Genomic DNA, 10,700 nt, shown 5'->3' with positions numbered 1-10,700 from the left:
TGCATGGTTCAAGTAGATTCACTTGCAATCTAGCTTGCTAAGGTGCTCTCTGGGCTCGTCAAGGCGATGTTGATGTGACTCGGTGCTACTTGGTCACAAACTCGGCTGATCGTGCGGGGCTAGCTTAGACAACCTGCACAAGGGTTTGAAGATCTTTGCTACAAATTGTTGAACTATGCATTCGTCACCGGTGCATTTGGGCTTGGGTGTTGCATGTCTTGGTAGGCTTCACCTTGGTGCATGCTTGAATACCTGGTTTCTTAACTTGGTTGATGGTTGTTGTGATCTTCTCCTTTGATGGCTGGTTGGCGACATGATGTTGCATTTTTAGTACCGGCTCATGTAGTTCTTCTGTTTCTGGTTGTCATGGTGGGTCTCCTTCTTCACTACTCTTCGTTCCCATAGACAAGATCAATCTATGCCACTGAAATCTAATAGGATGGCATTTCACTAGGAGACCTGCACATCACCTAAAACCATAAAGTGAGCACAAGAGAGGGAGAGAGTTGGACTCAGAGGGGACTCTCCGATGCTTAAGTCGAATTCGGATAATAACAATAGAGATTGAAACAATGAGAGAGCAGTGGTGAATAGAACAATGTTAGATGTTGTCAAAAGCCTTTACACCTGAGGATTCACCTTCTTATTTACTGGAGGTGTGGCGCGTGAATCTTACTTCTTAACATGGTGGTGGAGAATGTAGGCTCTTCAGCCTATGGGGGTGGAGTGAATCTGAATTTTCTTTAAATGGTAGTAAATGGCAGTTGACCCTGACCTTTCTGCGAGAGAGCAGATGCACCTAGGTTGATTGGGTGTAGGGACGCCACCAGACCTTTCTTGTCAGGGGCACGCACTGACGTCTCTGACGAGCTACTTAGTTGACGTTTGCTTTTCTACATCGTAGAAGTCCATAGCTTTGGTATGTGTCCTCTGGTCATAGGTGGGTCATTTTAAGGTTTATCACCTTGTATGACCCTTGCACCCAAAACAAAAACAAAAAAAAAAAAAGCAAAGGAGAAAAAGGATATGACCTTTTTGTTTAGGGCTAAAATCATTCATCCATCGAACAAATCAAAATCAAAGAATTTAAAATTGGGAAAAGTATCTATTAGCTACCAGCAGCTCCTCTATCGATCTCTTTTGTAGTGCACTCTCTCTCTCCTCTTCTAACCCTTATTGACCAACCATAACTTGTCCCTGATAGGTGGGTTCTCCATACTTCTAGCTCGGAATATTCTTAAAAAAATAAAATATCTTAGATCCATTTAAGAAACAAATCTTTGTCAAAAGACTAGTCTCACATATTTGTGTATATTTAGAAACTTCTCCATCTATGCAATAATTAAAATACCAAATTATATCATTAATTTATGTTATTAAAAATTTAAAATACTCAATACATGGTGGAAAACCAAAATAAGGGTGTGACACTAACGTTTTCTTGTACAAGAACTAAAAGAGATTAAAAATGAAAGTCAAATTACTTAAAATTAAAAAAGTCGTAATATCTTTGATGGAGAAAGGTCCTGTCGAGGCTTACATCTCATTCTATACGGACCCCAATAGAAAAGTAATATTACAATAGGGAATGTGATCTACACTGCGCTCATTGTGTCTATCTTTCTCCATCCTTAAAATAAGAAGGCAAAATTGTCTTCTCATATGGGGAGGGAGAGAGATAGACTCAGTGAGAGTCTTTGCGCAAGCATTCCCCAGACAAAGTTCTTTTTCCCAAACTTAATCTAAGAATGGAGGAAAGGCTCAACCACACTTGCATGGAGATCCACTAAAATAGGAGGCTCTATATTCCATAGTCCATCGAGTAACATGGAACAGACAAGAGCTCTACTTTAAAGGCCTGAATCTCACTAAATCTGGTCTTGGTCTCCACAATTATTAAGGGTCGTCTCCACAATTATTAAGAAGTACCCCACAAGATTGCTAAGAAACAAGCCACACTTTAGTGCATTAACCATTCTCAATTTGATATTCAATTAACCAAACAATCCTATAACTGTATTTTAATTTTTTTCTTCATAACTAGGAATATTTCATAAGAGGTTGAATATTCTACAAAGAATCATGCTTGAGATAACTCTGATTGATCCATTTTACCCACACACTCTCTCCTATCCAATGATTGAAAGCATGACCATATATATATACAACCATAAATAAATCTTTTCGACAAAGTTTAAAAAATAAAAATAACACTTTAAAGCTTATAGAAACAAGGAAAAATGTGCATATTTATCATTTGAATTATATTAATGGTATAATAATGGTGGTAAGAGTATACTTTGCTTTCGATTGAAGATGTTTGGTTTATATGATTTGAACAGTTCATCTTACTTTAAAATATGGGTTTGACAATTTCTTTTTTTTTTTGGTAAACGGGTTTGACAATTTCAAAAGCTAGGAGAATGTTATGTTAGACATGTTAAAGGGTTTTAATAAATTTGTATTCTCTAAAATAGTATGCTTGAGTTGTTGGAGATAAAAAAAACCAAAAACTGGTTTTCATCCAGCCACTGCGAAGGAGAATCCATTCACCATGGATGAAGACGATGGAATGGGTGTCATTATTACGGAGAAGGGTACTTTTGACAGCACCTAATTGAATGTGATTATTGATGGTAATTAGATTTTGGCTGAATCCTATTCCATGAGAAAGAGAAACTTTTCCCCAAAGAGAGAAAAGAAAAGGACAAAGTTTTCTTTCACCGCAAGTGAAGGTTCATAAAGCCCCTATAGGGTTTTAGTATGTTAAAATACCATCCCAATACCCACTTGCCCATGAAGAAGTCCCCAGTGAATGAATTTCCATTGACCATGGTGAAGGAAAACTTGGTTGTAAAAAAAAAACAGAATAAATGACACTTGGGATACCTAATGTTTGTGGAAAATTCATCTTGGGTACCTAACATTTGCAATTTCATGTTTTGGATACCTTATATTTCACTGAGGTTACATAAGAGGTACCTCATGTTTCAATTGAGATTCCCTATTTTTCATAATTCTAATATTACCTCTCCTTACCCACTCCCTCTATTGCTCTTTTTCCCCGTTCCCTTCCCTCTTCTCCATGTTGCATCGCCATTGTCGACCATTTCTCTCTCTCACACAAATCCTACAACCCCTCCCGCATTTGGATCCTCTACTACCGAGCGCTGCCCCGTCTGTTTGCGCTACAGAGACACAAAGACAAGGTGTGAAATGACCACCTTACCCTTGCCCGAGGGCCTTGCCCAAGTGGGGGTAAGGCGGTCATATCGCATTGGATCCTCTTTGTTGAGCTACCCCATCCTACCGTCTTGTGCAAACACGATAAGCGAGAAATGACCACCTTACCCCTCGCCGAGCGTCTTGCCCGTAGGGTAAGGCGGCTATTCCCTGCCTTGTTGTGTCTGCACAACATGGCAAGACGGGGCAGCTCGACAATAAAGATCTGGATCCCCCTGCACCCTTGCAATTCCTATAACCCTCTCCATTGAGTCCATCCGCCCCCTCGGACTATGGAAGAATTGGAAATAACAATCAAGGCAGTCACATTTTTACAATTTCAATTTTTGTCTGGTTCCAAGACTTTAAGGGGGGAACAATGAGTTTACCCAAAAAAAAAAAAACGAAGAGGCAGGGCAAGAGTAACCAGTCCTGGACATGTGGAATGGGGCCGGGAACAAAAGAAGCTCAATCAATCTCTCTCAATCACAATCTTAGATTCTCATTGGGTTTTGGTGGAATTTTCAAGGAAATTAGAGAAATTGTGGAGAGATGATAGCAAATTATTTCATATGGCGAAGGAATAGTCTTCTTTTTTTTTTTTTTTCTCAAATACAAATAAAATAACTCATTGGCGTAAGCGTGAGGAATGCTAGACGTTTGGTAATTTCTCTTCCGACCAACATAAAAGATTCCATTGAAGCGGCTAATCCCATGCATATTGTATGCACATCCCAGTGGCACAAATTGCATAGTATCATAAATAAGCAAAGTTGCGTCGTTGAGTGACAAACGGAAATTCATGGAAATTTACAATCCCCACCGCGTAATAGTGCACCTATGCGTCTTCATCGGCGTTGTTTTTGATTGGAAGACCAAGAGCTAATTATCGAGACTTTTGCGTTATCAGGACACATACTTCGTGAAATGGTATACAAAACGAGGTCATTACTCATTGCTCATTGTAGTAGAGAGGGAATCGCTAGACAATGGAACGGGTTGACCATTGTTGGGAGTAATTGAAAGGCTGAAAGAAACTTCATGTCTCTCACCTATCACTTTGTGATTGTTTAATTTTTCTCATAGCTCAATAATCTCTTTCGTCCCCTTCCCCAAGACCCAATTGACGAAGACCAAGTCAAGAGAGAAATGGAACGAGCTGACCGACGACGGGAGTAATTGAAATGCTGAAAGAAACTTTCATGTCTCTTGCCTATGTCTTCGTCATTGTTTAATTTTTCTCATATCCGAATAATCTCTTTAGTCCTCTTCCGCAAGACTAATTGACGAAGACCCAAGCCAAGAGGGAAAATGGAAGGATAGGTTGAAAGGTATCCTATATATATATATATATATATGAGTATAACCCTGTACATCTCCAACTCTAAGACCAAGAATTATTTCTCTTTTCCTTTCCTTGAAGGCCATAAATTGCAGAGGAAGCAGGCGGACAACAAAAGCAACATGGGTGATCCTCTTCTGATGCTTCACTTCCTCTTCCTCTTCCTGCTCCTCATCCAGATATTTCCAGCCGCAGTAGCAACATTATCAACCTTCCCAATTGCAAAGCCTGGTTGCCGAGATATCTGCGGTAACGTTTCAGTTCCCTACCCTTTTGGCTTCGGCAGTAACAATTGTTACAGAGACACAACCTTTGAGGTAACCTGTAACGACACTTATTACAACCCTCCAATTCTGTTCTTTGGAAACACGGAAGTCCTAAATATTTCATTACAAGGCCAAATCCGCATATTGAACTTTGTTGGTAGACATTGCTACGACTCAAAGGGCAATACTATTTCTAGCAACTACCCCTTATTTAATATGAATAACTCCCCTTTCACCATCTCTGATACAGAAAACAAATTCACAGCTCTAGGTTGTGACACTTATGCATATATCAATGGCTCTGATGGTAAACAATTCAGGAGTGGCTGTGTCATGTCTTGCACCAACAAAGACGACTTGATGAATGGTTCTTGCACAGGCATCGGTTGTTGTCAGACCTCCATTCCAAAGGGTTTCAGATCCTTTGAAATATCTGTTGGAAGCTTCTATAATCATATTTCTGTTTATGATTTCAATCCTTGTAGCTATGTTTTCGTGGTTGACTACAACTGGTACAACTTCTCCACATCAGATCTCTTGAATTTCACCAATGAGATTGATGAATCAGGCTATGCCCGAGTTCCTATGGTGTTTGATTGGGCCATAAATTGGCCAAAGAATCAGAGCAATAGATCTTGTGAAGAAGCTATGAAGGATAACAGTTACGAATGCGGCAACAACACCATCTGCAGTGTCTCCAAAAACGGTGTTGGTTACATCTGCAACTGTTCTCAAGGTTATCAAGGAAACCCCTATCTTGGATGCCAAGGTAACCTTGAATTAAATGCCCTTTTATCTTTACCTAATTTGTGATATATTTAATCTAATGCATTGATGACTGAACTACTAATAATAATGGAATCTTTATTGCAGACATAAATGAATGTGCGTATCCAAATAACAATCCATGTATCTACTCTTACTCGTGCACCAATCTTCCTGGGAATTACAGTTGTTCTTGCCCAAATGATTATCAAGGAGATGGAAGAATAAATGGGAGTGGTTGCACCCATAATCCAAAGCAATTCCCAGTAATACAGGTCACCGTAGGTAATAACCCTTTTGTCATCACTTCTCTCTTCATCTTTTAGATTAATTAAGGTAAAAACTCTAACTTTGGAGCCCTACACTACAATCACATCAGGTTTGTCAAAAATCAAAACCCGGCCAATCTAAGCCCGCCCTGAGCTCGGATAGGGTTGGGACGAGCCTACTAACACAGGGTCAGTCTGGGTTGAGGCTTTTCCTGGTCCTGGCAGGGCTGGGCTGGGCCGGGCCTACGTTGAGGCCTCGGGCTAATATATATTTTTAAAGTGTAAAGTTAAGTTAAGCCCAAGCCCACCATCTGGTCAAAAGGAAGTCCAAGTTAACTTTATGTATTGCCATATATATATATTGAGGGTCAATTGGGGCCAATCAGGGGTATCGGGCTGGGCTCTTGTAAATCTTGCCAGGTCCAGGCCCAGCCTAGGATTTGTTAGGCCTTGATAGGGCTGGCTGGACTGGGCTTGGGTTAAGGTTAAGGCCCGTGAGGGTTGGGCAAAGGTTTAGGGGAAGCCCAACCCAGCCTAGGCTGTTGACACCCCTATCACATCTCATTTCGAAAAAGAAAGAATTGAAATTTGGAGCTTTTGTGAATTCTTGCAGTGCCCTGGAATTCCATTGGTGAAGTGATGTTAAACAACGAATTGCCGTCGTCCACGTATAAGATGGGGGTCTTTGAGGTTGCATGCGTTGAAAGCTAGCTCAGTGACTTGGATCACTGAATGTTAACTTGGTGGATAAAGAGAGGAACATTGTAGGCAGTAAGGGATCAAGTTTATTTTTCCCCTCTCAAAACCCATGAATGACAATGAACAGAACAAACTGAAATGCCTTCCAATCCTTTGTAAGTTCGTTTTTCTATGAATGCAAAATGCATAGATTAAATACTAAAGGCTCCGTTTGGTTGTAAGGGAAATTAAAGGGAAGGGAAATGAAATTTTCATACTTAAAAAAGAATTTTTTTTAATCATTACCCCATGTGATAATATCACTAACTCCAAATCATTTCATATTTAGTCATTAAATTACATTTTACTTTGTATCTAATTCCCTTTGGTTTAAAATGTAAAATAAATATTATATGTAAAATGTATCATTACTAAATATGGTAAGAAATTTAACTAATTTATAATCAGTTGGGGTAATGATTACAAATTTTTTTTTTAAGGTTTGAAAATTTTCCTTTCCCTTCTCTTTAATTCCCCTTGTAACTAAAGGGAGCCAAAAGGATATAATGAGGATTGTACAGAGGAAAAACTTAAACAGAGAATCTCCAATCTTAACCTCCCCAAGCATGCAAATCTCCTACCTAGAAGTATTGAAGGGATCGTGAGATTAAAGGGGTACCAGCCCTCTCTCAATCTCTCATTCTCTCCCTTTTTCTCCTCCTATCTTTTTTCTCTCAAACTCTATGTTTTTCTCTTGTTTTATTTCTCTCTGTTGTCCCATTCTTCTATGAGCTCTGAACCAAAGAAAACCAAGAAAAGCCAAAGCCCTACAAAGCTCCCCTTTCTTTTTTCTTCTCCCTGATCGCACAAACCAGAATTTCAGAAGCCTTTAAAATAATGAAGATGATCAGATAAGAAATCAGAAAAGCCATAGCCTTTTCCAAAACCTACAGAAGAAACTCCCAATCCAAGAATTGCAGAAATCAAAACCGGTAGAACCAGAAACCCTAGAACCTTTTAGTTTTGGGTTTTCCATTTCAAATGTCATAAATTAAATTTTTTGAATTTTTCTTAAGTTCCCATCTCTCATGGCAGTGTTATGATGTTGCTATAACGATGGTGATGAACCCAAGTTCACACCAACCAGCCAGAGAACGCCACGTGGCATGACATGACCTAGAAGAGAGGGCCAACACATAGCCTAGGAAGCATCATCCACCCTTGGGGCACGGACCTGGGCACCAACCACCCTTGGGCGCCAACCACTCTTGGGCGCCAACCTCCCTTGGGGCACGGACCCCTTCTCCAAGCACGCCATCCCCGAACATGGCGGACACCACCACCATCACCAGGGCACAGTTTGCGTCACCAAGGACTCTAGGCCATCGTCTATCGAGTCACGTAGTCTGAACGGACTCATGCACAGGAAATCCCCTTTACCAGGTAGAGGAGGGCTGTCCGCCAAGGACACCAAGTCCAACAGGACACTATGTCTCACAAGAAGGCAACCTCCTAAGACATCACGTCTCTAGGGAAGGCAACTCCCAAGTCTGTCACGACACTAGGTCTCTCAAGGAAGACAACCTATTAGGGACTCTATCCACTACAGAGATCACTCCACATCTACTAGAACTCTCCACCCAGCCACACACTACTATAAAAGGGAAGGTACTCTATTCCTCCACCCAGCTTGAGTTTTATACACTCATCTGTTTGTGTAGTGAGATCTGACTTTGGCATCAGAAAGTCCTAGGCCGGAACCACACCGGTTCTCCTTTGTCACTCTTGGTCCTTTTTGTAGGTGACGGCACTCGTGGGATCACCGAACGATTTACTGACGCAATAGATTGGCGCAGTCTATGGGAACGACACTAGCCATCACCTTTACTAGCTTGTTTCCATCACCGACCAACCATGGCACGAAGGAAGGTCGTTCCCTCCACCAACAATGCCCCGAGGGAGGGGAACGGATCACCTCCCCCAGAGAGTTCACATCGCAGGGTCAATGACCATGTCTCTCATGGGGGGAACATCCCAGAGAACCAACAGGTTGGGGGAGTCAACCTCAACCCGGAAGCAGCCATTGAAGCACCCGTGGAAATAGTACCTGACCCTAATGCACCAGCCACTGTGGATCAAGTCAATGACCTACAACATCAGATCCTCGATGACCAACGACTCTTCCGCGAATACCTAAGGCAGAAGGTGGTCACTCATCGCCGTGGGCAAGAGCAAAGGCGAGAACAAAGCCCTAGGGGATCACCTCTTAGGGATGGTAGGTCAGCAAGGCATACCAGACAGCAGGGAGAACCCTCTCAACCTCCGAGAAGAACAGAAGACCCTCCAGAGAGGACGGACCGAGGAAGAACACCATCACACCGATCCGTGGTACCTAACCCTGAAGGGTCCATGCGAAGGTCGGTGTTCGATGGACGACTTGGTAGAAGGCATGCACTAGAGCGAAGCCGAACTTACCGTGAAGAGAGTCCCTCGCCTTCACGACAAAATTCATCATGGCATGATTCCTTCCCATCTCACCAACAGTCGAGACGGGAAGGGACTTCCAGGAGAAGGCGTGAACGGGGTCAGGATAAATGACCCGCCAGGCGGGAAACGCGAGAAGAAGAGCTAGACCAGAGACTCCGCGAGCTGGATGAGAAACTGGAAGGGTTGAGGAAGCAGACCAAGGGAGAGACACATTCGGTATCTGGACAACACCCCTTCTCAGAAGAGATCATGACCGCCGCACTGCCATCCAAATTCAGGTTACCCACCTTTGAACTCTACAGTGGTACCACTGACCCTAACGACCATATCAACTACTTCAATGGCATGATGACGCTATATGGTGGATCGGATGTGGTATCCTGTCGAGCATTCCCTGCATCCCTCAAGGGTGCAGCCACTTCATGGTTCTCTCGACTACGACCACGGTCGATTGGATCGTTTGCAGAGCTATGCGAACAGTTCGTGACCCGCTTCCAAAGTAGTGTCAAACAAAAGAAGACCATGGTCGATCTACTGAACGTGATCCAAAACCCTTGGGAGTCCCTCAGGGAGTATGTCAGCAGGTTCACTAAGGAATCCTTGGAAGTCAGAGACTTGGATGACCAGACCCAACATGTCACCCTAGCAAGGGGCATCAGAGACATAGAACTGATCAAGGACTTGGCATGTCATGAGACCAAGACCATGAAAGAGCTCCTAGAGCGATGTAATGAGTTCGCCAACATGGCCAAGATAGTACAGTCACGGACGAAGGCAATTGAAGGGAAGACCCAAGGCAACAAGAGGTCACCGCTAGATGACCACAAGGAGAATAAAAGATCCCGGACTGAGCGGCGACAGCAGAAAGGCGATCGCCCGTCAGGAAGAAGTGATCGTCGATCAGAGAGAGCGGAGAGGGCAAGCAACCTAGAGTTCACACCCCTCAACACCACCAGGTCACAGATTCTCATGCAGATCCAAGATCGTGACCTAATCAAATGGCCATGGCCCATGATGACAGGACTTGAGAAGCGCAACCCTAACAAATACTACCTCTTCCACAAGGATAACGGGCATGACACGAAGGAATGCTACCAACTGAAGAGAGAGATAGAGAACCTTGTGAGAGCAGGGAGCCTGAACAAATACGTAAAGGGGAGATATGGTGGCCGTTCGGGCCAAGGAGATTGAGGGCGTGACCGAGAAAGAGAACCAAGGAGGGAAGAAAAGAGAGCGGACCAAGATAGAGAAAGAGACCGCGCTGACGAGAGAAGAGATGCAGCAGAGCCAAGTGGCACCAAGGGAGTCCCTATCCTCACTATACTTGGAGGATTGGGGCAAGATTCAACCAGAAAAGCCAAAGCCCGCGCTAGGTTCGTGGGAGTAATGGAGAAGCCAAGCAAAATAGCAAAGACCGAGACGGTGATCTCCTTCTCGGATGCAGACTTGGAAGGAGTAAGATTTCTACATGAGGACGCCCTGGTAGTACAAGTGGAGATAGCCAATCGACCAGTGCACAGGGTGTTGATTGATACAGGGTCGTCCGTGGATGTACTGTCCTGGAAGCCTACAGCCAATTCGGGTTCGGAGATGACCAACTTAAACCAGAGGCCATTTATCTCCATGGATTCTCGGGCACGACAGCCTCCATCAGAGGCACTATAGAGCTAC

At 43.1% G+C, this 10,700-nt stretch overlaps 1 protein-coding gene across 1 annotated transcript; it reads left to right on the top strand.

Annotated features, from left to right (window-relative positions):
* The first annotated feature begins 4,686 nt into the window (after positions 1 to 4,686).
* Positions 4,687 to 6,575, top strand: LOC122650823 (wall-associated receptor kinase 2-like). Its single transcript, XM_043844199.1, has 3 exons — positions 4,687 to 5,599; positions 5,704 to 5,880; positions 6,478 to 6,575. Exons 1-3 carry the CDS (start codon positions 4,687 to 4,689, stop codon positions 6,573 to 6,575), a joined length of 1,188 nt encoding a protein of 395 aa, XP_043700134.1.
* Positions 6,576 to 10,700: the final 4,125 nt, after the last annotated feature.

The sequence above is a fragment of the Telopea speciosissima genome, chromosome 2 (assembly GCF_018873765.1).
Source record: "Telopea speciosissima isolate NSW1024214 ecotype Mountain lineage chromosome 2, Tspe_v1, whole genome shotgun sequence".
Taxonomy (NCBI): Eukaryota; Viridiplantae; Streptophyta; class Magnoliopsida; order Proteales; family Proteaceae; genus Telopea; species Telopea speciosissima.
Note: the sequence above shows the minus strand (reverse complement) of the source record. Positions and strands in the feature narration are given on the sequence as shown.

What these genes read in the sequence shown, in the direction of transcription:
- LOC122650823 (XM_043844199.1), top strand. Translation starts at nt 4,687, where the DNA reads ATGGGTGATCCTCTTCTGATGCTTCACTTCCTCTTCCTCTTCCTGCTC. An exon ending in CCCCTATCTTGGATGCCAAG is followed by an intron (nt 5,600 to 5,703) that starts GTAACCTTGAAT and finishes TCTTTATTGCAG; the next exon opens with ACATAAATGAATGTGCGTAT. An exon ending in AGTAATACAGGTCACCGTAG is followed by an intron (nt 5,881 to 6,477) that starts GTAATAACCCTT and finishes GAATTCTTGCAG; the next exon opens with TGCCCTGGAATTCCATTGGT.